The 17,091-nt window shown below is 34.1% G+C and overlaps 1 protein-coding gene across 3 annotated transcripts in view; it reads left to right on the plus strand.

The window, feature by feature from the left end:
* Nucleotides 1-12,078, plus strand: part of LOC127801673 (uncharacterized) — a 30,632-nt gene extending 18,554 nt beyond the window's left edge. Inside the window, exons 9-16 of one of the 3 annotated variants that reach the window (XM_052336994.1) lie at nt 1,786-1,893; nt 3,162-3,304; nt 3,396-3,519; nt 5,246-5,320; nt 6,536-6,904; nt 7,033-7,125; nt 9,092-9,251; nt 11,642-12,078. In XM_052336994.1, coding sequence (XP_052192954.1) covers nt 1,786-1,893; nt 3,162-3,304; nt 3,396-3,519; nt 5,246-5,320; nt 6,536-6,904; nt 7,033-7,125; nt 9,092-9,251; nt 11,642-11,919 — 1,350 coding nt within the window. In that variant the 3' untranslated portion in view covers nt 11,920-12,078. The other 2 variants (XM_052336995.1, XM_052336996.1) reach the window with 2 other exon arrangements.
* Nucleotides 12,079-17,091: the final 5,013 nt, after the last annotated feature.

Below are 17,091 nucleotides of genomic sequence, written 5' to 3' on the forward strand. Positions count from 1 at the left end.
TGGGTAAAAGCAATGTGGGTCCTTGCTCATTTGTGGAACACGGAGGTTATTTTGAGGCAATTGGAGACGAAGTTGGAGCCATTGTAAAGGTTGATGAGGCAATGGCTGACATGAAGCATGTTTTACATAAGAATCAAACTAGAAAGGAACGCCAAGGTAAAATATTATGTAGATTGAGATATGAGGTTGCTTTGTAGTTGCAAATAGGCCTCACAACCTCTATGAGGGAAGTGGGTGAGGAGAACCTTTTTTATTTTTTGGGCATGGAAGGGTGTGGCTTCAGGATTGGGGCACAAGGCAATTATCAGGTCACGGGGCCTTTTGGATTTATGAGGTGGCTAGTTGATTCTTGAAAGAGGGTGTGGCTTGGATTAGGCTGTAGGTTGGCGCTTTTATGGTCGAGTCACTCCTAGCTGGATAGTTCACCCTGATTAAGCATTGTAGGTTAGACAGGAGAAATAGTTTCAGAAATGGAGATGAACCTAATTATGCAGGTGAATCAAATAGGGGCAAAGATAATATTAGGAATTTATTGGTCCTTTCTACCAGTTGTACATTTGATTCTACTTATTGTAACAGGACTGATACGGTGAAAAGGTGTGCTTATTTGGGCCTTCTGAAGAAGCAGCAAGTTCTGTTGAATAATGCCATAAGATTTCTTTCTCCAGTTTACTCCATGGTCTTTATCTTATAATCATTTCAACTGGTTTTATTGAAATCCCAGGAAGAGGGGTTGGGGGAGGGGGGTAAGTTGATCTATCATGAAGATCTCTTATAGAAAGAGAAACAAAGACGGTGGAGTTTCAACTGTAGAAAAGAAAAGTGTCCCAACTGCTCCAGTGGATAGGCTGGGCCTTTACTCTTAAGGTACGAATCATGGTATTTTTATTGCTGCCATTGGGGGCTGGAGTGGGGAGTTGAAATGGGTTGTCGGGTTGCAAGGAGAAATAAATAGGATTGAGGGTTAGCTGAAACAAGGCTTGCTATGTGGTGGGAATGATAATGTGAGAAGAGGCAAATGACAACTTACTTCATCAATTGGCAGTTGCTGATTTGGGTGCCTGGAAGAGCAAGTGGAGAAGGCAGGAGGGTGTTGTGAGAGATTGAAGGTTTAGAAAAGAAATAGTGAAATTTTGGACAGAGATGCTTATGTCATGCTATGGACTGCAATGGTCAGGTGTGAGGAGGGTGGTGGTGGATTGCTGAATTAGGGAAAAGGTTGGTTGAAGGTGTAGCTTTGCAGTGGTTAGCAGAGCGGGATCTTTACTGGCATTAATATTGAGCTCTTGTCAGAGGGAAGGAGATGCCATTAATGAGTTGGATCTACAGGTGGTTGGGGCTGATACTGACACTTGTACCCAATTCTTGTGGCATAGGTGGGGGGATATAAAGTGATTTGATATGAAACTTTTATCTATCAAAAACAAAAGGCTCAAAATTGTAAAGAAGACTTGAGGAGAGGGAAAAGATGGATTTCCTTATATCTAGGTTGCTAGACGGCATCAAATTATTTGGTGGAACTTTTAATAATCATTATTATGATGCATCGTTTATAATAGATAGCTTATCAAGTTTTTGATTAAATTCACACCATTGACCATCCTTGTAGTCTGATGGTATTTTTTCCCCCTTTTTTGTTAGACTATGAAATTAGATGGAAATTGGAATCTACTTTGTTTTGTTCAATCACTGTACTTGTCTTAGCCTTGATGTTGTTCTGCAAAATACTGCTGAATCTTGTGGGAATATGTTGTTTTGAATGACAGTTCAACCTTTTTTTTCCAGTACTTGGATATATTTCTCACTAGGGTTGATGGCATAAGGCGAAGAATATCACAAGCTGGTGAAGCAGGGGATGCGTTGGATTATGCACTAATAAGGGAGACATTTCAGGTTTGTTGGCAATATGCAACTTGATGTAATATTCTGGCCACCAGACTTGCTATATTTTCCACTGTTGTTGGACTTGGAGTTCATCAAGTATGCATGCTTTCTAATGGTCATCTGAAAATGTTATTTTTTTGCACTGCTGTTCTGGTTCTGTTTATTTGAATACCTTTTGAGGCATTATGATGATGCTATTCAGGATACTTCCTTTGCTTGCGCATAGGCACCTAAGCCCATGCAACTTGCAACCCTTCAGGAGCTCTTTCGATATAATGCCATATCTCCCACATATATTTTCTTAAGTCATCTGCATATTCTTTTGCGGGCTTTCTCTTGTGGTGAAAAATGCCTAAAACATGAAGGCAAGTGAACTGGAGCATATAACTGGCATATTAGGGTAAAAAAAAGTCTTCTCTTGGTTTTGTGAGAATGATTCCTTTTATGCAATTTGATTAATAGTGTGAGGGAAGAACTCCAGAATAATGCTGTCTTGTTCTGCAGATGATCCTGGCTATTTACCTCAGGTGTTGCACCTGAAAATATGATTTTGTTCCGCTCTCTTAAGCTATTTACAATTATCCACTAGTAGTCATTTTATTCTTGTATTTATTCCAAAACCCTTATAATTCCTTCAAGCCACCCGCACACAACCTATTTCTTGGTTTATTCCATCCTTAATGGTGTTTTCATGTATATTCATAAACATTTAGTTATTTGTTCCCATGTATCCAAAGCATCACGTGCTGATTTCTTTAACCAATTGATATGCCCATGTTTTGGTGTATATGTGGCATGTGTTATCTGTGCTCTTTAGGAGTATGTCTTCCCTAAGAAATGTCTCCTACAAATGTATGGCTTCTGTTGTCATATTTAATGCCTAAAATGCCATATCTTTGTTCAGGTATACATTGCTTTCCTACTGAAAAAATATAGCCGTTTATGAATTAGTATGTCTCAACTGCTTGGCATCTATGATCCTCATCCTCTGGTAGCTTTCATAATAAAAACTCCCTTCTCCAGGACAAGAAGTAGCACCTGAAAAGAGTTGTTCTGCAGTTCAGCTTAAATAATCTCAGATTTATTAACTTTGAGTATCTCCAAGACATCTTCTGCAATTTATGTGATGGCAGTTTCCTGTTTTAATATAACAAGGTCTCTGCTTTGCAAAATATACTGAATTCCATATTCATTTATCTGCTGTGCATAAATTTTGTGCACGCTCATTAAGCTGTTTCTTCCCCTTTATGTTCTTATATGTTTGTTGTTTGTTCCAGCATGCATTTGATTACTTATCACCCCACCTCAAGGGCACAGATGCTTTATTGCGAATGCATTCTTATTGGGCACGGTTGGAGTCAAAGTTGGGAAATGATTTAGTTGCAGCTCGTGGAGTCTGGGAGAGCTTACTTAAAAACAGGTTTGGTCATCCCTTTTTGCCTTCTGTGAATTCCATGTTGTTTTCTGTTTGTAGCTAAGTGTTCAACTGTCCCAATCTGTTTATTGTGTAGTGGCTCTGCATTAGAAGCCTGGCAAGGTTATATAGCTATGGAGATTGAAATGGGCAACATTAGTGAAGCTAGATCGCTTTACCGGAGATGTTACAGTAAAAGATTTCCAGGGACAGGCTCGGAGGTCTGCTACTTATTATTTTCCTGTCATTACTTTATCCATGATGCGACCAATGGAGGTTAAGAATTATAGTATGCCAAATTGAGATTAGTACCATTATGTTATATTAGAAAGAACTGGCAAAAGGGGTGGAATCCTATACAAAAGAAACCAACTTACTTACAAGGGAGCATTATCATGCATGATGCAACAAATCAGACAAAGTTCTCAAGGAGTTGAATCCACAATCAAACAAGTTAAGCCTAAAAGAGGGAACCACAAGAAATTACCAAAAGAAATCTGGAACACTCACACAGAGGAGGCCTATGGCCACACCAGTCATCCAACTAAACCAAATCCTAGTACTGCTCTCCACCTTGAAAGAACTAAATCTAACAAAAGTAGCTTGATATTCTTACTACCTTTCAAAGCCCTAAACTATAGGGAGACCCTGTAGAAGCTCCAATTCAGTAACATGCAAATGAAAAAAAAAATACAACTGAACAATCAAATTTTGTTAGGTTTTGAGTTTGGTTCCAAATTAGTTCGGGTTGATTTTGGGTTTAAAAATAGTTAACTTGAGAATCCAACCAATACTATTCTACTAGAATATTTAGTTATTTAGTCCATTTGGGTTTAAAGATATTGTGCATGTCTACTTGAGTGCATCAAGTGGCGCTGAAGTTTTGGGCTTTTTTACAGGGCAAAGCAGTAAACTACAGTGAACTTCATAAGTTAAAAATGTTTGGCATGTTTCAACTATTTATGTTATTTGTTAAATCATTTGTATTAGATTAGCTAGAGAGTCTTGGGAGGGCATTTATGTCAAGGATGTATTCGGTATTTCATTAGTTAGTTTTTCTGTTAGTTGGTTAGTTTTAACAGCCAAGGTTGTAACGGCCAGTTATGTCTTGTTTGGTCCGCCTCTTATGTTCAATAAATAGGGGGTCGGGGGTCATTCATTCTCATTCTGTTTTTTGATCCTATCTTGAGAGAGTCATGCGAGTATGTGCTGTGTGAGAGCAAAGCTGTTGAATGCTTTGTAATCTTGTGTTAACTCTGTATTGCCTGAGGTTAGGGAAGTGAGAGAGTGTTCTGCAGTGCATGTAATCATTCTTGTGATTCAAGATAGTGGAGAAGAGGCCTAACGCAGTCTGGATTCAAGGGAACTGAACCAAGATAAATTCTGTGTCTTCTTGTGTGTGTCCATCTATTGTCTATAATTTCTTATTCTGTTTTCTCTTTCGTGTGTGGAGAGTTTCCTATTACTCTTGAGGGTTGAGTGTTTGAATAAGTGAAGTGGAAGACTGGGATAACACTATTGAAGTCCAGAATTTTAACTAAACCACAATACATGTTTTTTCATTATCTCAACCCAACTTGATTTTTGAATCCCACCTTTTTGAGAGAAAACTAGTTTGTATTATTGGTTTTTTTTTTCCTGTTATTTTTCGGAATTGCAAGTCAAAATGAAGATGGGTGGGGGTGTTGAGTAATTGTTTTCCCTTGTTCTTCTTTGTTGACTTGATTTGTGATTTTAGGCTGGTTAGTTTTCAGTTTCTTTCTCCTTGTTTTTGACCCAGAAAGTTGTGTGTTAATCTGTCCTCATGTTGGTGCCAGTGATACCACTGCTGATCTTATTTTGTGTACTGTCTAGTGCTTTTGGGTTTGCAGGAGGTTTATTTAGTTACTGAGTACTGCCTTTTGGATTAGATGATGCCTTCTTTTCCTAAAAAACATTGTCATTCAGGACATATGCCATTTGTGGTTATGCTTTGAGAGGGAATTTGGCACACTGGAAGATTTTGATTATGCTTTACAGAAGGTATTGTTTCCTGCTGCTGCTTCATTTTTGGTTCTTAATATCCAATTTAGCAGATAAGTTCATTTTATTTCATGAATTATTGCATTGCAATGGCTAAACTGTGTCTCATACACATGCATGTGGAAAATACCTAATTAGGCGTGGTACTGATACTATTGAAATTTACAGTAGCTGCATGCCTCCTATGGCCTTAAAAGCTGCCTATTATCTAGAAAAATGATCTTGATATGTAAGGGAATATAAAGAACTTCTGGAAAGTAAAAAACAGCTGCCACTGTTACTTTACGGATATGTCAAACATCATTGTCTTTGATTTATCTATAAGATGGGGAATTTGTTTAGTTGACCCAATTAAATAACATTTGGTCATGATCCAATAAGCTGGATAGTTTACTTGTCTGTTGGATTTCCCATCAACTGCTATTCATCCACAACTGTCCTTGATCCATGTTCTCTATTTCTGAGAATAGATGAACCCACGTCTGGCAGACGAGAAAAGAATGTGCAATCAGGCTCTGAACTTATATGTTATTGATTTGATAGCACCATTCTGCCTGTAATGTTCATCAATCCTGACCTAGATTAGTGATCCTTGGAATTCCATTGTTGTGCTTGTGCATGTTAATTCGTTAACGGATTGCAGGGCACCCCACAGAACTCTGATTTGAATCCTGCAATCCTGATTTTGGTGCCTTTGCACATTTGCACAGTGGATGGAAACATATACAGACCCTGTTTTAGAGGACACGTGATTAAAGAAATTGAAGACAATTCTTAAGAGAATTTTCTAGGTGCTAAATTTAAAGTAACCTAAAGCTAGGGATGTAAAATTAACACACTGGCAAAATAAAAATAAAAACTCTTCAATTTGTTCTCAATTTAATTAACTGTTAGAATTGTCTTTTTGAATTTGTGTGCATGTCTAAATGACCTGCATCAAATTGAACTGTGAGCCCCAAATAGCACTCCAACTAAGTCTACCCCTCATATCGTGTATGGAAGAAAATGCCATATTATGTACCTGTATCTGTACCACAAAAAAACTGCAAATCAGGTTGAAATTATCAATACCCTATTTGCAACCATTTTGGTGTTTACTGTTTATAATTTTTGCATCCCTAGCACAGTAAATGCATAGAAAATTACTTGAAATCTGTAGGGGAACTACAGGATCAAACAATTGGCTAGTGATGCTTTTATTTGTTCCTAACTTAGCAGGTGACTCCTCGTTTAGAAGAACTGCAGTTGTTCAGGTTGCAGCAGGAGAGTAAAAACATTGACACAATAAATAATCTGAGAGAGCCCTCCAAGAAAAGTGCACGGGAAAGGAAAAGGCAGGGCCAAAATATAGCTGATGAACAACCAACAGCTAAGCGACAGAGAGATACAGTGTCAAACATCACAAAAGCACGTGAAAGGGATAAGGCTCCAGAGGACTTGGTTGAAGCTAATAAAATTGAAAGTTTCCCAGTCCATGATGTCAAAACTAGCACTATACATGAAAAAGAGAAGAAAGATTTTATCCCTGAAAAACACAAGTACAATGACCAGTGCACTGCTTTTATATCAAACCTTAGCCTTAAGGTCTGTTTATCTACTGCCACTTCCATCTGCTTTGAGCATCGTGCTCTTTTCCGTGCACCTGCATATCTTAAACACAAACAGGTTGCCATTTGTATGACCACTAAATCATCTATTGATAACTTGTGCAGGCAACTTATGATGATCTGCGTGGTTTCTTCAGTGATACTGGTGGAGTGGTTGGTATTCGCATTTTAAAGGACAAGTACACAGGAAAATCAAGGGTATGGCTGTCTCCATCTCTCTCTATAAATGTTTGGACAAATATATCCAGACAGGTCCATGTTCCTTCATTTTATCTTCCTCTCTCTTCATCTATGTTTGTTCGCAAATAGCAACAAGAGAGAGCTGGCAATCTTTAAATTAGCTTTTAATAGAAACTTGTCTGGTGTTTTAAGTTGGTATACCACATTTAGACCTCATAACTGAGGTTTGGGTGGTGTTACCTCTTAACTCAGGACATAAGTAAGACGCAATTTTTGGAGCTTCTGCTCTGCCCTAAAAGCTGTGCTTCTCTTTGTGTGAAGCCTAACTTAGAAAAGACTCTAGTTACATGGCAGTTTGGATGTAACATCCTGCATCGAGCGATAGGAAGGATCGGGACAACTTACCTTAATGGGCCTACACAAACTTATCAGGGGGTCACCCATCCTTGGATTACCCCAGGTCAAGCACACTTAACTTGGGAGTTCTTTGCCAACATTCAGCCCAAAAGGTATCTAGCTGGTGTTGTTTCCTTCCTTGCCTATCCTCGATATATACTATTCTTCTCTGGGCTCCCGGGGTATTACACTGGATGGTTTGACAAATGATGTAAATTTCTGGGGCACTCACCCTACTTCACTATAAGAAACATGCTTCACCACATGCTCTATGCTGTTATGCAATTGGGGGGAACAGCACACTTGTATAGGTTCAGTTTTTCAGTTTTGGAATCTAAGGTACTTAAAAGCAATTTTCTTTTTACGATTAGGGATCCGATAAAAATAATAGTCTATATTTAATCATGCAATCGTATTTTCTTGTATATAATAGCCATTTAATTTTTTATATTTCTTTTTCATGCAAAGTTTCCATTCTCCTTAATTTTATTTTCCCCCCAAAAGATCATATTGGGTTGTAAAATTCTTTGTTTTGGAAGAAAACCTACCATATTTCAAGATGTGTGCAAAAATTTACAATTTGCCTAGTTATATTATCTTTCTTTTTACTGGAACACTGCCCAACATAGGAAGCTACTTTATGATGTCTAATAATCACAATTGCAATGTTCATGCTAGCATAATTGTTGTGGCATTTTAAATGTTCCTATTATTTTAGCAGGTAACTGTTAGTGTTCTCTTGTGTTTTTAATTGTCCTTCACTTTTTAGTGGGTGTTTTAGCATACCACTTTTGTAGTCAATTAATTGTGGAACATTATTTAAAAAGTTTTTTTTTTTCTCTCTCTCTCTCTCTCTGACATTGACCTTCTCATTGTTATTTCTCTTGCAATTTCTGTGTCGTGACACTTCTGTTCCCCTTTAACATTGATCCCTTATTGTTTTGTAGTAGTTTATGCAGGTATAAGGGAACCCCTTATTATCCAAAATCGCTGTCTTTACATTTATTCCCCTTGAACTAGAGCTGAAATATCATTTTCTTCATTTTGTGGCCATTGGTATGGTCATTACACAAAGCATGTGATAGAAGCATTATCAGATGCCATCTCTTTAAGAAATCCTTTTTTCCACAATGAATAAAAAGTGGTTCAATTGTCATTGTTGATTTGGAGCTTGAGTTTTGGCCATGGATTTGATGATAATGGCTCCAATTATGAGTGGGTTGTTTGTCAATGAAAAATGCAGTTATGTTTTTATATCCAGGCCAGAGATTTTTCAAATGCCTTCTTTCTATTGCTAGCATCAATTATGGTGATTGAGGCTTTTGTCTTATGCATTGTGCATGTCTGAATAAAGTGTGATATTTGATCTTCTTGTTGATCTAGAAATAAAGTGTACCGTTGTATTTGTGGGAATATGCAATGAACTGTTGAAATATTAGTATAGAATAAGTACTTGGGGTAAAAAGGTGAGGGGAGGCCTTTTTGATACTGGTGAAGTTTTTGATTCCCATGCTTTGTCGGTTGCATATGTATTAATTACTGTTTAATCCAATCAATTTCAACACAGTACTCCTTCTCAACTCTGTAGGGACTGGCATATGTAGATTTCTCTTCTGATGCACACCTAATTGCTGCATTAGAAAAGAACAGGAAAATGTTTCTTGGCAAGAAACTGAGTATTGCGCGATCAGATCCAAAACAGGGGAGAAAGAAAGAATCTGCTGGACATAGCACCCCGTTGGAATATGGTATGCTTGTATTCTTCTTCCTTACATAATCTTCTCGTTTTTTCCTCTCCCTTTGATGGGGAAACATTTTATTTCCGTGTTATGCCAATGGAGATTTCTACTCACCCAGTTACAGTCACAACAGTGCTGGGTTTTTGCACGTGCACATTCCTTTCCTGAAAACTTTTGGATCATCAGAAAGACAATTCTTAGGCACAGTAGGTTATGGTATGTATATAAAAAGGGCCTATGTAATTACTGAAAATATTTTTCAGTTTCACTTTATTTCCTGATTTTTCTTTTCTATAGAAAATTTGAAAAATGCATTCAGTTGTTAAATATAGAAATTTATCTCTTATCTTGAAAATTAAAAATGTGACTCAAAATAACTAAGAAAACATGTGTTAAATTGTTATATAATGTAGGGTAATGCTAGCCATTATTTTTGACTCCAATTCTATTTGCTGACGCATCATATTTTGAATCATTTAATTAATCAATAGAATTGTCTAGAAATTAAAAACAAGGTACAAGGAATGCACATTATCTGAAAACAAGTTGCATTTATTACCGCTTATAATATTATATCATGTTATAATTATATTATTATTATAATATTAAAATTAATAATTATATGATCATTTTTATAAAAATAATACTGTCAAAACAGTACTCATAAAATTACTAATATTATAATTTTAGAGATAACAATTTATTATGAATATTAAATTATATTATATTAAAATAGTGAATAGTTTAGATTGATAATATCGCAGGATTGTTATTACTAATATAATATTCACGATATTGCTAATATTATAATATTAATGTTAAGTCATTAATGATATTGATTGTAAATTTTAATTCTTTTTTACAATATTAGAAAATTTATAATATTGTTATTAATATTTTCCTATTTATTCTTCCAATTCTGTCATTTTATTAATATTTTTACTATTTATAAATTCTAATCCTAATACTGTTTTGGTATTGCTAATTTTTTGGAGGGGACCAAAATCTAGGGATTTGGATTGATTTTAGGAAAATAAATCAACACAAATTAGGAAAATAGCATATTGATAAATGATAATTTGATTGTATTTTCTAATTTTAGTGTATTCTTATGCTTTTTCCTAAACAAGGTTTGTTGACACCCTATGACCTATGTAAACATTTTTTTTTTGTGATTTTCTAACGGCTGTTTTAGGATTGATTACTGAATTAATATATTATCAGACAGGTCCTTTCTTAGCCTCTCTGACTGGTAGGTCAGTTCAAATTGTGAATAATCTCTTTGCAAAATAGCAAGAGGAAAGTCATGTAAAGATATGACGCCCCGACCCTCATAAAGTAGGGGAGCCTTGTCTTTTGAGGATGCCCTTAAGGCTGTGTTTGGGAGCTTTGGAGGTGAGGGAATGGAAGGGTTTATTAAAAAAAGGGAAGAGAAGGGAAGGAGAGAGGAGTCAATCGCACTCTTGTTTGGATGTTTAATGAAGAAAAAGAAGGGAACTCTCTTCCCCCTTGTTTGGGAGTTCAAATGAAAATGAAAGGGAAAGAAAGAGTCAATAATATTTATTTGCATCCCCTGCCATACCCTTCGACTTGGGAGGAATGAGATTTTAGAGGACATAGGGGGATTAGGTCCCCTCCAATTCTCTTCCCGTTTCTTTTAAAATATGTTCCAAATAAGAGGATTCTTTCTCCTTCCCTCTCTGAAACCCTTACTTCCCCCCTCATCCCCTTAATCCAAACATAGCCTTGGAGATTCTTTGAGTTTTAGATTTTGAGGTTCATACCCAATAGTGGAGATAGGGGGGAAGTAACAAAATACTCATCACTGGCAGTTTTACTCATTCTGTAATAGGATTAATTATCATATAAAAATGTTTTAGGGAAGTGGAAGATAATATGAGAAACATAAAAATGTTGAGAGATAGAAACAATCTAAAGACTATACAGAAATTCATACAGAATAATTAAACACGTTTAATATCTATGCATACTTCTACAAGAGGCACAAGTAATCAATTTGAAAATAATTCAATGCAAAATACTAAGTGATATCAAACAAGTCAATTTGATCGAAGCAAGCATATATGTATAATATGTAGATTCATATAATAGCCTGTATGGTTGAAGACTTGCCCCCCCACCCCACCACCCCCCCCCCCCCAAAAAAAAAAAAAAAAATTTGGTTCAAGAGAGAGATGATTGACAAATTAGATTCAAGTAGTAGACCCCAATTAGAGATAAGTTTGTGCAAAAGGAGTGCAAGGATTGATTCATTTATCTTGCCCTGTAAATTCACTGTCTGTTAATGTGATTAAGAAATCAGGTTATAGAATCTTATTATCTTGCCCTGTCAGCTACGCTTTCAGTTGCTGCTTTCCACTTACCCTGTGTAATTTCAGGGAATGCAAGTGGAACACCCAGTGCAGTTGGGGAATCTGATTCCCAAAATTCTTCTACTGTAGCCAAGGGTAGTGCAGGAACTCAGCCACAGTCGGCGAATCATCGGGGAGATGGTAATATCCAGCTGACGGGGAAGAACACGTTTGCAGTGCCAAGAGCCGTCAGACCCCTAGGATGGACTGACAAAAATAGAAAGAAACCAGAGGAAGCGCAGGAAGGGGAAGATGAGAAGCCAAAATCCAACGACGAATTCAGAAAGATGTTCCTGAAGAGGTAAAATTTTGTTAAGAAAAACACTAATGGGAAGTTAAATTTTGTTATGAAACGGTTGTCACATTAGGTTGTATAGAGTTAGTTCTCTGTATGTAAGTTTTTATTACATTTGTAATTCACATTCTCATTTTGTAATCACTTAATCCAATTTGCAGTTAACTAACTGTTGGTTCCCCAGCTTTGGTCCCAAACCCGAATAAAAAGAGAAGAGAAGAGGGATTATGTTATAGGTAGTGGACAACTAACATAAAGCCAAGAGTTTCCCGAATCCCCGATCCAATCTAAGCAAAAGCTAGCTAAACCAAGTAGTAGGCCAGGGCTTGGGTTGTTGTGGTCGAAAGAGACCCAACTTAGATGAGGCCCATGGGGGTTTCATTATGTGTAGTAGTAATATGTTGAATTCGTGTATCATGTGCATGGTTAATGAATCAGAAGGGTGCGGACCACAGGGCTTGCAAGCAATTACAACACCAGACACCACATGCGTGTTGTGCAGGCATGCATATAAATGAATTTGCTGCAGCTTGCTAGATGCGATCAGTCGCCATCCTTTCAATTTAATATGAAACAACTCGTCAGAAACAATTCAATTCCTGAGACTAGGGATTCCAAGTCCTATGAAGCATAATCAATTAATGACTCCAAACATATTAAAATGAATAGACCAAACATATTAAAATGAATAGACCAAACAGTTTGATATATATATATATATATATAGGGCAAATAGCAAAAAAAAAAAAATTCAAACATTATTGTGGCTAATTTATTTAAATGTTTTAATTTTAGTAATTGTATCTCAATTGAGTTTAATTTTATTTAATACTTAAAATTAATTTAAAAAATATGTATAACTATTTATCATACAAAAAAATGAGTGAATTTAATATGTATATATATATAATATAAAAAATAAAATAAATTTTAAATTTAAATGGTTAACTGGGGTTAAATGGGTGGGGTGAGGGAGCCTTAATTGAACCAGAGGGAGACTTGTATTATTAAAATTTAAGACAATTATTAGCATTACTCATATTATTATTATTATTATTATTATTATTATTATTATTATTATTTCTTAATACAAAAATAATTAATCAAGAAATTGGAACTATTAGTGTAAGCAAGCCACTCCAAACAACAATGAAGCAACTAAAATGCGGGCACCCAGTTGAGAAAAATAAAAAAAATGAATAATTAAATAAAAATTAAAATAAAATAAACCTCGTATTGTTGTTTCATTCATCACAAATTATCCCAAAGAAAAGTGACCTTACAGAACAAAAAAGGAGGGAGCATTCTTCCACACCACAACCTACCAACATTCTGACATTTATATGTAACGTACCTACCTTTGCCTTACCACCATGCTACTGCCATAAACACACACACACACACATATATATATATATATATATTTTTTTAAAAATGTATTTTTAAAAATAAAAAAAATTATAAAAAAAAACTCAAAACAATAAAAAATTATTTTGAGTGTTTTCATGTAAAACAAACTCTAGATTTAAAACATATTTATTTATTTATTTGTATTTTATTATTATAATGAAAAAAATATTACAAAATTCATTAACTTTAAAAAATATATATTTTTAATAATATATTAACATTAAATATTTCTAAATTATTAAATAATCAAATTTATTGAATAAAATATTATTAAAAATTATTCTCAAAATTTAAAAAAAAACACGCTTTCTAAATTTTTATTTTGAGAAACAGTTTTTCAAAATAACAAACAAAACGCGTTCTTAGTTTTTTGGAAATAAACTTCCAAAATAGAAAGATAAAAATGAATTCAAAACTTAAAAGTAAAAATTAAAACACAAAGAGAACATAACCTAAGATTTTGTTTTTTTTTTTTTTTTTTTACTATTTTCAGGTTGTTTTCAGTTTTTTAAAACAATAAAAACGTGTTTAATTTCATATTTTCAAAAACATACTTTTGAAAATAAAAAAAACTCAAAAATAATAAAAATTCATTTTACATAATTTTATTACAAATAAGTTCAAAATTTTCAAAACGCAGAAAGTATTACAGATAAAAATAACGTGTTTTTTACAATTTCAAAACAAAGATTAAAAATATAAAATTAAAAATAAATTTAAAACTAAAAACTAAAATACGAAGGTAACGACACATAAAATCCCTAATAAGTTATGCTTTTAAGATTTATCTCTTATTTGAATCGGATTCAGATATAGTTTAAGAAGAAGAGAATTAATGATGCTATCTTGAATGAATGGACATATAAAATTGCATTCTTCTCGATTGCTTCTTTCATAACCTGAGCCCGAAGAAGGAAGAGATATTAAGAGGGCAGTATGGAAGCTTGGTAAAATGATACGTAAAATCACTGCAAAAGTAGGTTCCCTTTTCTCACTTGCATACAAAAATCCTGGCATGGCTGTCTGTCAAACTGAGTTTTCAAATTTCACCAATATATATTATATATATGTCTGTCTGATAGCTAGAGTGATCAGTTCCCTTGTTATTTGGCTTTTCACAGTGTGACTGCACTACATGACATGAATCTCTCTCTCTCTCTCTCTCTCTCTTTCTTTCCTTTGATACACAAACTAAGAGTCTCACATAGAGATCTTCACCCACATGGTTGTTGAAATTTATCAGTAAGAAGTAGTACAAATGTATTGTACATCTCCTGTGAATGTCATGTCATTTCTCATTTAAAAAATTTAATAAAATCTTAAATTAATATATAACGAACTAATAATAAAATAAAATACTCAGTAAAATCTCTTAAATGAGAAAGAGTTTTCGAGAGACCACCTCACGTATGCCCACTTCTAAAAAGCCTTCTAGGAGAGACAAACATCTCCCTACGCCGGCTTCTAAAAAGCCTTCTAGGAGAGTCACAAACATCTCCCTCGACTGAGTCTTCCGAGTGATTGATCGCGAGGTATCTCACGAAGAAACATGCAATCTATCTCTTATGGTTTACTTCAAAAATTTCTCAACAAATAGTAAGGCTTATCTACTTGTCATTCTTCTCCCACAGCAACAACAAATCCTACCTCTTTTGGAAACCATCCCTATAAATAGAGCAGGACCCATATCTCTTAAGTAAGTCATTTTTACTGATTTCAAGTGTTTGGTAAATTTTCAGTAATCAACCATATATTGATTTAATTATCGAAGATTTGTGTTAGGATGGCTCTGACCCCTCTGACGGTATTCTTACAATAAGATTTTACAAACTTGAAGACAAATTTCTCAAAAGACTTTAAATATTATTGTTGTATTCAAACAATAATAATGTCAAAATTATGAATAATATTAAAACTTGTGCTGTCTCCCCTTAAGACATCAATTTGTAATAACTTTCTACTTGTTCATCGAGTTACAGGAGGCCAAAATAATCCATATATTCACGAACCTCCAATACCAAATGCCTCAAACAAATCAACCATCTTTTATCATCGTTTGACCTACAAACTTTAATTTATAACTATGAAATTATTCACTTAAAACATATATATATATATATATGCATGTGTGGGATAATGAGCAAAACTACTTATATTGTTAGGAATTGGGACTCGAGATATATTATCTATTGCATTATGTGAACATGGAGTTTTCTTCTTCCGAGATAAGTTTTGATGATTAATTAAGTATTCGAATTTTAAAAAATGAGTGAAAGAGGATATTAATGAGCGAGTTTAAATCCTGAATATCGTCGTCTCTAAAATTTAAGGTTTATGTAGTTGAATCTGAAAAGATATGAGTGTGACTGAATTATTTTTTGTGATGCAACCCATAAATAAGGTCTCAGTTAATTAGTACTGTTTAGTCCCATATTTTTTGAGTCGGTTACTTTAGACCACTTGTCCCCTTTTTATCTTTGAGAGATTTAATTACTCTCATCAACTGCGTACTGTGGAAAAATAAAGCTTCCATCTCTTCTATCATGCGAGCAATGCAACCATGGCATGCGCCTCTCTCTCTCTGAGGTTGTTATGCATTTACTTTGCTGATCTCTCTCTCTCTCTCTCTCTCTCTCTATATATATATATATATTCTTTTCTTCTTGCATTGGATCGCCAAACCCTTTTCTGAACCACTTTAATTCAATCATGTATTGCATCATGATTTCACTGGAACCCTTTTCTCTTTAGTATATATAATAGCTGTCATACATATATATATATATATTTATAAATTTTGATCTTTTTACTTAATTTATTATAAATAACATTGGTAATAATTCAAATATAATTATTATATAAAATTCCTCCCATTTGATAACCTATTTTATTATATAAGACTCAACTCAAATATAATTATTATTTGAGTTGTCATATCATCATTCTTAGTATAAACTAAACAACATTATTTAATAAATCAAAACTTTATATATATAAATAAAAATTTATTAGGTGACGGGTTGTGGTGGTTCAATTTTTATATGTTTTTTAAGATAAAATTTAGATGAAAGTTAAAGTTGACAAAACGATAAAATTAAATATTTTATACTTAGAAAGCCTGAGATTAAATCTCGATATTTTACCCTATTTTAAAGAATAAAAGATATTTTAAAAAATTATTTTATAATTAATATGCCTTTTCTATTTACATAATATAGTATAGGTATGTATGTACACATAATATTACATATATCCATGCATGGTTGCCCTAATTGTAGTGAATGGGAAGTCATGGCAACATCATTCCCTCCCTTGACCTCTTTGCAAGGAGAAAATAATTGGCTTCCAAAAGTGTAAAGGAACTCCTAACCTTTATAAAAAGAGAAATGTTCATGTCCTACAAATTAAGTTGAATATCTCATTAATTAATATGCATTTGGTAGAATAAAATATTATTAGAACCATTTATATTAATTTGTAGAGGTGTCGTAATAACATATCATTTAATAATATTCTATTCTATGATAGAATTAGAGAAGGAAGATAAACTTAAACTTTACGAAGTATTTGTGTAAAATGAGTAATTAAGCTGAGTCTTTCTCTCCATTAATGAGGTCGGGCTTAGTTTCAAGTTCATATTAATATTCTCTAGTTATATCCAACTATCTTTTATAAAATCGACAATATCCTTTATGAGACTTCAGTGCTAACACTAAAGAACTTGACATTTTGTTTTTATACATAAAATGTGAACTAGCATATAGAGAGATGT

Source organism: Diospyros lotus, chromosome 5, assembly GCF_014633365.1.
Source record: "Diospyros lotus cultivar Yz01 chromosome 5, ASM1463336v1, whole genome shotgun sequence".
Taxonomy (NCBI): Eukaryota; Viridiplantae; Streptophyta; class Magnoliopsida; order Ericales; family Ebenaceae; genus Diospyros; species Diospyros lotus.